Raw genomic sequence first — 14169 nt, forward strand, 5'->3', positions numbered from 1 at the left:
TGCTGGGGATACCACCAGAGCAATTTCAACTACAATCAATAAAGTATAGGAATTCACCTCAGAGACAGCAAGCTTTGGTGAGCATGAGCCATCAAAGCATCTCGGCCATGCAAGAGCCGCAATCAGTGTGAGAATTACAAGTCTTCACAAGCATTCCTTCTTTATCAATAATACAACAGAAAAAAGGCGGTTCATTATACAGAGTCGTGCAGAATTCAGAACTGAATTGAGAATTAATTGCAATTAAAATTTGAATGTAAGGAAGGGGAATTAAAATGATGGATGGATGGATAGTGATGATGAATCACAGTCTATGTGATGAATGGATGGACAGATAGACATACAGAATGATAGAATGGTAGATTGAACGATAGATAATTAGAAGGATATATAGAACGATAGATAGATAGATAGATGATAGATAGATAGATCTATGCAAAATGATGGATGGATGGATGGATGGATGGATAGTGATGATGAAGCAGTCTGTGATGAACAGATGGATGGATGGATGGACAGACAGACATACAGAACGATAGAATGGTAGACTGAACGAGAGATAGAACGATAGAACGATAGATAGATAGATACAACCCGAATTCCGGAAATGTTGGGACGATATTTTTAATTTGAATAAAATGAAAACTAAAAGACTTTCAAATCACATGAGCCTTTTTTTTTTTCACAATAGAACATAGATAACATAAATGTTTAAACTGAGAAATTTTACACTTTTATCCACTAAATGAGCTCATTTCAAATTTGATGCCTGCTAGTACAGGTCTCAAAAAAGTTGGCACAGGGGCACCAAAGGGCTGAAAAAGCAAGAAGTTTTGAAAACATTCAGCTGAGAGAACATCTAGCAACAAATTAAGTTAATTGACATTAGGTCTGTAACATAAAAGGGATGTCTTAGAGAGGCAGAGTCTCTCAGAAGTAAAGATGGGCAGAGGCTCTCCAATCTGTGAAAGAGTGCGTAAAAAAATTGTCATCATCTACAGTGTATAAGATCATCAAAAGTTTCAGAGAAACTGGAGAAATCTCAGTGTGTAAGGGACAAGGCCGAAGACCTTTGTTGGATGCCTGTGGTCTTCGGGCCCTCAGACGACACTACATCACTCATTGGCATGATTCTGTCATTGACATTACTAAATGGGCCCAGGAATACTTACAGAAACCACTGTTGGAAAACACAATCCACTGTGCCATCTGCAGATGCCAACAAAAGCTCTATCATGCAAAAAGGAAGCCATATGTGAACATGGTCCAGAAGCACCGTCGTGTCCTGTGGGCCAAGGCTCATTTAAAATGGACTGTTTCAAAGTGGAAAAGTGTTCTATGGTCAGACGAGTCCAAATTTGACATTCTTGTTGGAAATCACAGACGCCGTGTCCTCCGGGTTAAAGAGGAGGGAGACCTTCCAGCGTGTTATCAATGTTCAGTTCAAAAGCCAGCATCTCTGATGGTATGGGGGTGCATAAGTGCATACGGTATGGGCAGCTTGCATGTTTTGGAAGGCACTATGAATGCTGAAAGGTATATAAAGGTTTTAGAGCACCATATGCTCCCTCCAGACGATGTGTATTTCAGCAGGACAATGCAAAACCACATACTGCAGCTATTACAACAGCATGGCTTCGTAGTAGAAGAGTCCGGTTGCTGAATTGGCCTGCCTGCAGTCCAGATCTTTCACCTATAGAGAACATTTGGCGCATCATCAAATGTGTCAAAGACGACCACAAACTCTTCAGCAGCTGGAAACCTATATCAGACAAGAATGGGACCAAAATCCAACACCAAAACTCCAGAAACTCATAACCAGATGCCCAGATGTCTTCAAACTGTTTTCAAAAGAAGAGGAGATGCTACACCATGGTAAACATGCCCCCGTCCCAACTATTTTGAGACCTGTAGCAGGCATCACATTTAAAATGAGCTAATTTTGTGCATAAAATTTTAAAATTTCTCAGTTTAAACATTTGTTATGTAATCTATGTTCTATTGTGAATAAAATATTGGCTCATGTGATTTGAAAGTCTTTTAGTTTTCATTTTATTCAAATTTTAAAAACGTCCCAACATCTCCGGAATTCGGGTTATAGATAGATAGATAGATAGATAGATAGATAGATAGATAGATAGATAGATAGACAGACAGACAGATAGATAGATAGATGACAGAGGCAGATATGATGGGTGGATGGATAGACAGACAGAATGCAGAATGATGGATGGATGAATGGACAGACAGACAATGGATAGATGGATCGATAGATAGATAGATAGAACGATGGATCGATGAATGACAGACAGGCAGATATGATGGATGGATGGATGGATGGAAGGACGGACAGACGGAATGCAGAATAATGGATGGATGGATGGACAGACAGACATACAGAATGACAGAACTGTAGATTGAATGACAGATAGCTAGAACGACAGCTAGAACGATAGCTAGATAGATAGATAGATAGATAGGTCGAATAATGGATGGATTGACTGATGAATGGATAGATAGAATGATGATGGATGGACGAACGGACAGACAGACAGACATATACAATGATAAACAGGTGGATAGATAGACAGAACAATGCTGTTATTATTTAAAGAAATGAAAAGTATCATAAAAGTCTTGAGTCTGACTGGAAATGGGAATACTGCTGTAAACTGTATAAACTCTGACTTCCTTTGATCGCTGCTGTGTTGATTCGACTGCCACATTCTACTCTCTAAGTGCAGAACTTGCTAAGCAGATTTGCGGAGAGCTCGCCTGCTGTCGTTCGCGTGTAACTGAGACTCGGGGGCCGTCTGTGGATGAGCCGCACTGAACATCTGCAGCAGATGAAAGGCTCTCTCACCATTCCCATGGGGTGCTCCGCAATTCCCACTGCCATCCCCAGAGAGTCACGGAAGAGAGGGAAATTAGGCCAGCTCTAATCTACAGCCCTCCAGAGACCCAGTCTGAGCCTTGGCGAGTCAATCCAATCCAGGCTGGGCCGGTCTGGACTCTCTCCTTCACAGATACAAACACAGAAGTGGCTGGGAAGTTTTTAATGAGTCTGGAACTTTCCGCTTGGGTTTCATTCACACATTCAGTGTGACGGGAAATAGGACAGCCATGAGGATGACACTGGTGGACGATTAAGATGCCTTGGGAATCGCCTCGACTGGTAAAAGATGTGCTTTTAGTCGATGTGGGGTATTAAAGAAGTTATCAAGAGATCCTTCACTTTCGTTAGATGAAAGTTAGACGGGTCTGATAGCCATGATTTTGGGAATGAGATGGTGATGCTCTGAAGTGTAGAATAACGTGTTTAACTCACTTTGCACTTTAAATTTAGGCCAAAAAAACCAACATCCCTGCTGAGAAGACCAGATTAAACCGGCATCGCTCAATAATAAGGATGGCCAGACGGTCAGTGTGAGAATATTCAGCCATTTTAATGATTTGATCATGCATGTGTGGTTTTATGTCTTCCAAACATAAACATGTGGTTTTCTCTGATGTTGTGAAAATTATTATTACTGTTATTATTATTATACATAATATGTTTGATAATTCTGTTGAATTCAGCTGATGTAAATATGTCAAGGTAAATATAAGAAAGCAAGAAAGACTTAATTATAAATTATAAATACTTAATTATAATTATGTGTTGCTTAATTACATATATACGCTTAATTATAAATACTACACTTTTTTTGAAAATTGTTAAAAAACTTGTTAGAAATGTTCAAAAAAACCTTCTCGTATAAAAGTCATTACTTTAATTTGGTTTGTCATAAAGTTTCTTCAGAGTACATCACCTTAAGAGGATCCTAAAACTGTCAAAAGTACCAAAAAAAAAAAAACCTAAGAAATAAAGCTTTATAATTGAGCTCTGACAATTTCCAGGCTGGTTTATGCTAATTAGTTTGACACTGGTCTAGCTAGTAGGTCATAAACTAGACTAAGTAAGTCTTAAGGCCCGCTCACACCAAGAACAATAACTATAGAGATAACTATATCTTCTATTTATTCTAAGCACACACGCGTCTGCAGCTTTAAATTCTCGAGCTGGTTATAGCAGGATTCTGGATTCTGATTGGGTGTGAATGTTTTTATTGTTCATCAGTTGGAAAAAAATCATTCTGAAAGTGATTCCAACAATATCGTTTCTCTGTACCTTTATCGTTAGGCTATAGCTGTGCAGTGGATTCTGCTATTCTTTAATACTGAGAACAATTTTTAGAACTGTATTTTTATTGTTATCTTTATAGTTATTGTCCTTGGTGTGAACAAACTTTAAGGGCCCACATCTCATCACAGGAATATTTCTGCAATTGTTGCCTGTTTCAGACACATGCATCAACATCGGTGTTACATTAAAAAAAATAAGAGTTAATATTTAATGCTAACATTTTAGCTACATTAGCATTGTAGCTGCAGTTATTCCTTACAAAGAAATTCCAATAATGCGTCTAGCAGTGAAAGGAACTTCAATATGACCATGAAGGGAGTTCAGTGTCTACGACGGCAATCAGGGCCACTGCATTGCAGATGTGATTAGAAAGCCTTTGTTCATTCTAGCATAGCTCAGATCAGAGGTCAGTCCAGCATACGGGCAACCGCCCACAAAAAGCCCACCTGCCATTTCAAACATTACTAGGCCACTTTCCGCCCGTTCGTTTCATTCTCAATGCCCTGAGCCACAATTTTGGAAACATTTGAATACTGTAAACAGCTTTAGCGGAGCAAAGGTGCTTCGTCATTGCCATTTTTTGTGCAATACCTTTAATTACCTCTTTAGTCCATTGCAGAAAATAACGACAGCAATTCAGCTGTTACCAAACTAATGGATCGTTTCGGCGCCAGGAGGTCGTAATCCTCAAAAGGAAGGGGGGGACGGGATAAAAGAAACTAATCAACTCATAATATGAACGCTTTCAAAATGTTTTCAATTGGCTATTTGCAATTACTGCCCTAAAAAGTGCCCTCGTAAAGCATGACGGTGTTTTCATACATATGGCTGTTCGGGCTAATAAACAGAATTACCTCCAACCGCACAAGGTCGGACCTGAGATGAAGCTCGCCGTGATTGGAAGCGGGAAAATGAGAGCGTAATAGAAAGGCATTAATGTCCCTGACAGTGAAGTGATTAAACGAGAGCGGGATAGGAAGGCTTTTTAACGAGTGGAGAGGCAGCCGTAATTAAGAGCTAAACTCACACTGCTGAAATGTCTGTCTAATTAAGTCCATTCTTTAATGCTGCCGTGTGCTCGGAGCCAGCCGGAGGAGAGACGCTTTATGACTGCAGCATGTGGAGGCTGTCGCAACCCTTCATGCCGCGTCGGACGTCTTTGTTTTAGAATGGTCAGAGGTTTAAGGGACACAGAACAGCAAACACTGCGTCATCGGTTCTGTGCGTATTTGTTGCAATCAAAAGACAGGAATGCATCTCAAATCCTAGTGACGTGTGAAGCTATATAGTTTTTAGGCATCATAAACATAATCCTGATGCAAATTCTGTCTCAAATAATTTCACTCACAAGGTTACAAACACAACTAATCTCCCAATGCAATCAAAAAATGAGGTCAGCAGAGTTGCACGATTATTTGAAATAAAACCAAAATTGTGATACGGCTTAGTGCGATTATCAAAAGACAAAGGCTGCGATTTAATTAAATTAATAATATGAGCTGCGTGCTTCAGAGTGAATCTCTGCATCTGCTCTGAGTTTAGGTCACTTTAACATCAAACACAACATGCACCATGTTCCCAAACTTGTAATGAGTACCGTTTACCAACAAAAGAGAGGCTTTAAGGGCTCCCTGTGGTTTTTTGTCAAAATAAATGTTCAAAGGTTTAACGTTTGAAATGAAGAAATTAAGACAGCCATAAATATTAGTATTGTAATTTTACAGTTGTAATGTAATGTAAAATATTATTGGCTTTTTTTTCTTAAAGGGGTTATCGGATGCCCATTTTCCACAAGTTGATATGATTCTTTAGGGTCTTAATGAAAAGTCTATAACATACTTTGGTTAAAATTTCTCAATGGTAGTGTAATAAACACCTTTTTTGCCCAGTCAAAATCAGCTCTGTTTTCAGCGAGCTGTTTTTTAGTCCATGTTGCTTTAAATGCTAATGAACTCTGCTGACCCCGCCCCTCTCTTCCGTGGGGTGACGAGCAGACTGTAAACTTCAGGCACGAAACTGGCTAACGCTATTAGGAAAGGTGATTTGCAAAGATTCATAAAAAACCCTTATATTCACTTCTGTAGGTTAGGCTGGATCACAAATGATTCGCACGAACATAGACGCATTTAGGCAGATCGGGATCGGCACATTCCATTCAAAACGAAAGTAACGTTAATCCTCTGCGTCTTCAGCGGCTCAGATGTCGGGAGTTAATGACTACCACCATGTTCATTATTGCATCTAACACCAAAATACCTCAATTGCTTAATCGGAGACATTCTTGTCTTCCCCTGCACCGGAGTCGACACAGTGGCAGACAGCTCTCAGCTCACTCAGGGCAGGTCTAAGGTAACACGGCCTTGTCAATCAACTATCGTGGGAGTGACCTGCACAGACCTACGTCATTCTGACATGAATCTCAGAAAAGCCTGATTTGAGAAAGAGGATTTTAAAATAGGGATTTAAGAAAAAACACTGGGTGGATTTTTATCATTATAGGATGGATGTGTACACACACTTCCAACACACATTTATGTTCAAACAACTTGTAAAGTGAATTTTGCATCCGGTGACCCCTTTAAATACTTTATATATATATATATATATATTTTTTTTTTTTTTTTTTTTTCTTAAATATTTTTTTTTTTTACATAATAATAATAGTGGTTATTATTATTATTTATTATTGGTAGTAGCAGTAGTACATAGCCATATTGACATATAATCCCAACATTTTGGCCAAATTGTGTGGTTTTACAAACACAGCAAACATGCATTTTAAATCAAAACTATAATTTTTATCAGAAAAAAATGTAATTAGATTTCCCCCAAATCACACAGGCCAAACAGTGAATGATTTCTACACATGTAATGGTGGCTTACCTAAAGGTATGGCCATGGGAATGAGGTAACCTCGCACTGGAGAACCAGGCTGCTGCTGTTGGGCAGGATCACTGGGGCTGAACAGGAAATGGGGCTCAGAGACTGAAGACTGCAGCGCAGGAATATCACCAACAAACTGGCTAGTTTGGGTTTTAGATGACTTCATCTTCACCCCTATATGAGAGAATGAAAAGGGAGGGACAAGTAATATTCAAGAACTTGGACAGAAAAGGCAAAATTAAGGGTGATCATGATTCTTTTTCATGTTGTTTTTTAAGACTATTTTGCAAGTTGCTAGGCAGTACAGCCAAACAAATTTGCCTATTAAAAATATACCCCTAAAATGTAACAAAACATAAAAGAAAAGAAGAATGACTTAGCCGTTTCTACTTTAAGACCTTCACCTCACCTTTTACAGTCTCTACTACTTTAGGTCGTTGCGGTTTGGATTTCGGCGTCGGGGAGTTGAACCGAAGGTAAGGGCTTTTTTTAAGCGTTCGTCGATGACCTTCATAAAGGGCTTTTCCATACAGCCTCGCCAGATATTCCTGATCATCCTGAGATTTTAGCACAACTGGCTGAGCCTGAAAGAAAAATATACACTAGATCAACAAACTGTGTAACAAGTGTCATACTGTGAAACTCTTATTTGTATGGTAAACATGGCACATCATACTATGATACAGTACACTCACATCTATAGTAAACATAGTGAGCTATGGTAAGCCACTTATGTTCACCAAAGCTGCATTTATTTGAATAAAACTACAGTAAAAACAGAAACGTGAAATTTTATTACAATTTAAAATAACTGTTTTCTATTTGACTTTATTTTTAAAGTGTAAATTATCCTGTAATACAAAGCTGAATTGTCAGCAGGTTTTACTAATATTTTTTGAAACCAAGATTCAGGATTATTTTATTTTATTTGAATAGAAAGTTCAACAGAACAGCTTTTATTTGAAATAGAAATATTTTGTAACATAAGTAAATGTCTTTACTGCCATTTTTGATCAACATACTGTGTCCTTGCTGAATAAAAAAAAATAAAAAAAGGTAAACATGGTAAACTATGATATGCTATAATGCACTTAAATATAAGGTGAATAATGGTATACTAATACTGTAATACACTCATTTCTATGGTAAACCTGGTACAACCTAGTACTTCTATACACTGATATGTATAAAAAAAACACATATACAGCAAGCATGACACAATATACTAAATATATAGATATATAAAGACTACGTGCTGAAAGACTGATCAGAATGTGTTTGAAAAGTAGAAAATGATAACATTGCTTATGTAAAGTGAGACATTGCCATTTAGATTTCGTTTAGTTTCATCTAAAACTCATGGCAACCCCAGAGCGTCTCCAGCAAAATAACACTCAACCTTTTGTAACCGTGTGCTCTGTTGTCTGGATTAACTGCACCTTTACCGATAGCAGCAATTAAATGCCTGAACGGCTTCCACACATAGTAACCTTCAGATAACCACTGGATGTGTTGCTAGGTTAAGAATCGTCCACACAGACACCAGGCAACATGGACGGCCATTAACAGGACCAGGCTTGTGCCAAACACAGATAAGACAGGCCTGCCTCTCGTCTTCTCGCTCTTTATTTTTAGCAAATTAGTGTCGGGGCAACATATGGGTGCTCAAAGCAGCTCATTTAGAGAAAATGCCACTGAGACACAGAGAAGTATTGAGCTACAGTGTTTACATCCAGATGGACCATTTTGGGAGTGTTGTGAGCTTGTCAGGTCACGGTAATAAGTAAACAACACATACAGGAATAAACACTGCAAACAAACAGGTTAGCAGATCCTACAGTTCATTATCAGTTTCAATAGAACAGACAGATGATTTGGACCACTGCCAAATAGCCAATTAAAAAGCTCTAGTGTCATATAATCATAATCTACTGCCAACATAGGCAGCATCCAAACCAAAATGAACCCTCCCAGTAAGCCTGGCTTTTCAAACTTTTTAATGACATGAACCCCACAACATGCTGATTTCAGAGAATTTTATATTTCATTTATTTTCTAATGTTATCAGCATATAATGCCTGACTGTTGTAAAACTGAAAGGCATTCAATAAATCAGAATTAGATTTAATAATAAATGTTTAAATCTAAGTAGTGATTTTGACAAATTCTAAAACTAAATTACTTACAGTAGAATGTACAATATACAGTAAAATAAATAAAAACAAAACATCTAAAAAATAAATTAAATGTTATATACATTAAGTAATACATATAACTTGTATGTATGTGTACATATATACACTGAACAAAATTGCTGTCTAATCAGCATCTTGATATGCCACACCTGTGAGGTGGATGGAGTATCTCGGCAAAGGAGAAGCGCTCACTAACACAGATTTAGACAGATTTGTGAACAATATTTGAGAGAAATAGGCCTTTTGTGTACATAGAAAAAGTCTTAGATCTTTGAGTTCAGCTCATGAAAAATGGGGGCAAAATCAAAAGTGTTGCGATTATAATTGTGTTCAGTGTATAAACCAAAAGAAAAAGAGTTTAAATTTCATTTTTCCAACTAAAATTGTTCCTAAAAATATATTTTGTATAATTATTTTCTTTCTAACTTTCCACAGACACCCTAAAATCCTCATGAGCAAAATTTTTAAAGATGCTTTGTCAAGTTAAAACATTCATCTTTAAAAAAAAAAAGCTTTTCCATCAGCGTCGTAGTTGGATACTACTTTGTGGCGTCTACCGTTTTTAAAAGCAAAAACACGTTATGTGTGAACGGCTCTCTTCGAATTTGACCGAAATGAGGTATCTTATTTCACCGCCTCCAATCTGGAATAGTCAGGAGTATGATGTCTAGGTAGGAAGCTCATTAGGTATTGCAACAGATCATCAGAGGAGTTTGGTTACTGTGAACACATTTGGCACTGCATTAGATAACACTGATAGAATCCAGCTCACCGACTCTCGCTTCCCTTCAGGTCTGGTTCTGTGTGCCAGTGTGTTTTCTGCTTGTGCTCTAACTGAGCCTCTCAGAGAGGTTTTCTTGTCTGCCGCAGAGGTTTCACCTCCCCCTCTTCCTCTTCCTCCCCCTCTCGGACCAGCCACACGTCCGCTCCTGCTCCCCTGGCCCTGCTGCACCACTTTAGAGACTGCAGCATCACTCCTCTCCACAATCCTCTCAGAGCTCTCCTTCGCCAGCTGATCCTGCCAAGACAAAGAGAAGGAGAAAGAGACAGAGGACCTTGTAGTCAGAAACACTTGAATGTGTGCTCAATGGATTGTGCACTGTAATATAAACTAAAAAATGCAGAAAATTTTGATGTGTTATGCTGTGAGTTTTTGTCCGATTTATTGTCTGCCAGGTAAATAATCATAAATGTGATTACTTGGAAAAGCAATAGGAGACCGCTGCTCAATGCCAAGGATTATCAAAGGCAAAAAGCACTAATGATTATTCAAATATTTTCTCTTTTAAAACAGTATTTCAGAGAACAAAGAACAGTGACAGATTGTGCAGAAACACCAGATTGCATTTGAAGGCAGAAAGAGAGACTAAATCTTTCAGTTCAACTCACCTGAATCTCCTTGCTGAGTGTATTGATCCAGGCATCAACTGTCTTCTTTATCCTCAGCTCTCCACGGACATCTCTACAGGACAAAACACATGACAGGCCGTCAACATCTTCAAAGACATGACAGAAAAAAACAATTCATCTACAAACTTGAGCAACAGAGCTACTTTTCCTGATGGTAAACCTTGTTGTGTTGCTCCAGGCACGGTTAGTCATTCTAGTGCTTTATATGGTAAAGGTTCAGGGTCAATTTTCAGCTACTTTTAGAGATGAATTTACCCCGAGCTGTGAATTTCATTTAGCATTTGGAAGGGAATGCACAAACACGAATCTTCAATCATGAACTGCTAAATAAAGCCAAGCTAAATTAAGAGAATTTAAATGGATTGAATGTGTGCAGTGCATGAAATGGAGACTTATATTATTATTTTTAAAGAGATATAATACTTTTATTTAACAAGGATGCATTAATATGACCAAAAGTGGCAGTTCAAATATTTATGTTACAAAACATTTGCATTTAAAATAAATGCTGTTCTTTAACTTTTTATTGTTACTTTACTATTGTTACTGAAAAATATACATAACACGGATTTCAATTTTTTTTAACATTGATAATAATAATGAATGTTTCTTAAGCAGCAAATCAGCATATTAGAATGATTTCTGAAGGATCCTGTGACACTGAAGACTGGAGTAATGATGCTGAAAATTCAGCTTTGATCACAGAAATGAATTACATTTTAAAATATATTAAAATAGAAATTAGCATAAAATAGAATAATAAAGAATAATATATGAATAGAAAACCATTTTTTCATTGTACTAACATTTCACACTATTACTGTTTTTACTATAATTTTTAATCAAATAAATGCAGCATTGGTGAAAAGAAGAGACTTCTTTCAAAAACATTTAAAAAATCTACCTGAACTTTTGAATGTTAATGTCAATATTAAGGCTGCACAATATGTATTATTATTGAAGGCAATGTGCTATTTTATTTTATGCATTTTTATGATAAGCATCATTTTAAGAGCCTTACAGTACATTTTCCAATTTATGCATTGAATTCTTTTTTTTCTTTTTTTTTTTATGGTAAGTTTCAAAAGTACTAAACATCTTTTACATCCAAACAATACATCTTATAGGCTACATGACAAATTTAATTTAAAATATGCGATTTTACTTATTGCAAAACATATTTTCTTTAAAAAAAAAATGTCATATTTGTTCTAGTAGCTTGTTAATTAAAATGAAAAAACTATGGGCTATTGATATCTGCAAACAAATCCTCCTGGATTCAGTTAAATTCTTTCAGAGATACATTTATCTCAAAACATGAACAAAATGTGTGCATCCAAACTTCAACTGTAAGATTACTCGGTAACACTTTACAATAAGGTTCATTAGTTAACATTAGTAAACATGAACTAAGAATGAACAATACTTCTACAGTATTTATTAATCTTAGTTAATGTTCATTTCAGCATTTACTAATGCATTATTAAAATCACAAGTTGTGTTTGTTAACATTAGTTAATGCACTGTGAACATGAATAAACAATGAACAACTGCATTTTCATTAACTAACGTTAAAAAAGATTTAAAAATAGTGTAATAAATGCATTGTTCATTGTTTGTTCATGTTAGTTAATACATTAACTAATGTTAACAAATGGCACCTTATTGTAAAGTGTTACTGATTAATCTTCTCAATTAACTGAACGGATTGGAAACCAGATTTGCACTGCAGTGCATATTTTGGCATAAACAGGGACAAAAACAAACACAGTTAACTGGACTTCTGTGAGCATAGTTTTTCTTATTTTCATCTCCTTGAATGCCTGAGATCCCCAATCCCAACGAGGGAAGACATCTGCAGGCAGAGCTAATCTAAATGTGGCATACTGCGTTTAAAGACGCAACAGTCTTCCAGCGTTTCTCCGCTGCACACATTATGCTAATGCCCTGCTGTCTATTGGCCTGTTAGCCCATCTCTGCATCACTTATTGCACTGTATAAATCATAGAGATGAGGAGACGAGTGACAATCCCAGCATGCCGTCCAACTGCTGCTTTGAACCGCCAACAGACCATGTATCTAATGCTTGCTTCCCTTTTCCTCTTTTCATCTCTGAATTTCTGCTCAGAGGGTTTATAAGAGCTGAAAAAGGAAGTGTGTGCTTATGTGGGTTTGTGTTTAAGGGCACACTAGAGTTCATGCTACGCCAAAAAAAAAAAGAAAAAAAAAGAAAAAAAAAAAAAAATTTGCTGCAATTCCATTGAACGGATGTCATAAGAACCTAAAGGAAAAAACGCAAGGGTTTCTGAAAGTGACGCTCACGGGGCCAAAAGATGAGAAAACTAGGGATGTGCACTACAACATATTTCTCTAAAATGCAACACTCTTGGTGGGATGCTCAAAAACAGCGTGACGTGATGCCAAAGACATTCATCTAAATGTGTCTGGCGACAACAACACTGATTTAAATGGGAAGAATTTTAACTTTTCAGAGAGGATTTTGCTGAGCTGCTGAAGTATAGAACACTGTCTGCACTGAAGCTAATAATCAAATAACAAACTTATTAAAAACTAGAATTAAAAAATATTTCAAAAATACAAATAAACACATACAGTATTATTATTAAAATAAATATAAAAATATTTTTTGAAATAATTAAAACTAGAAAATTATATTTTAAAAATAATATACAAATTATTTAAAAATATACAATTAATTATCTATAATAATATCAATATATAACATCTATAATCTATATAATATATATATATATATATATATATATATATATATATATATAATTATTATGAATATTTTCATTTGAAATGAAATTAATAGATATAAAAATTAAATAACACATTTTTAAATGATTTAAAAATGAATAACATTTTAAAAAACAATTAAATAATAAAAACATTATACAACAATAATGTTTAAAAAACAAGAATAGTTGTTATTATTAACTTATTTTTATTAAAACATATATAACAATATTAAAAAATTGTAAAATAAAAACTTAGAAAATAAATTGTAAATAAATATTGGAAAGATAATAATTATCATTATTATTAATAACAATAAAAACAATTGAATTTTTAGAAATAAAAATTTTAACTAGAAATAAACAAAATTTATATATATATATATATATATATATATAATTCATTAATAAATAAAAACACTATAAAACATTTAAACACTATAATAAATTAAATTAAAAGATTAGACTACTACTACTACTACTAATAATAATAATAACTGCTAATGTAGTCATATTCACTAACTGACTAGTCGGTTTATGGATGATCCATCCCTACCACTGATTAATGACAATTCAAACTGTCATTGCTTTTTCCACAACATCCGTCCAATGTATAATTGCGATTAGGAAGAGAGTTTGGATTGTGGGTTGATAATATTACACACAATGCAGCATAAAGGGAGGCCTCCCAATGGAGCCAGCGGCCAGAGCCTGGTAGAGATGCTGATGTGAG

General features: G+C 35.9%; 1 protein-coding gene across 1 annotated transcript in view; it reads right to left on the reverse strand.

Moving 5' to 3' along the window:
* kiaa0586 (KIAA0586 ortholog) overlaps nucleotides 1–14169 on the reverse strand; it is a 132001-nt gene that overhangs the window by 60683 nt on the left and 57149 nt on the right. Inside the window, 4 exon segments of the mRNA XM_058748653.1 lie at nucleotides 7070–7243; nucleotides 7479–7653; nucleotides 10037–10282; nucleotides 10654–10726. Of these exon segments, the coding sequence (XP_058604636.1) occupies nucleotides 7070–7243; nucleotides 7479–7653; nucleotides 10037–10282; nucleotides 10654–10726 (668 nt within the window).

This window comes from Onychostoma macrolepis, chromosome 17 (genome assembly GCF_012432095.1).
Source record: "Onychostoma macrolepis isolate SWU-2019 chromosome 17, ASM1243209v1, whole genome shotgun sequence".
In the NCBI taxonomy this organism is placed as follows: Eukaryota; Metazoa; Chordata; class Actinopteri; order Cypriniformes; family Cyprinidae; genus Onychostoma; species Onychostoma macrolepis.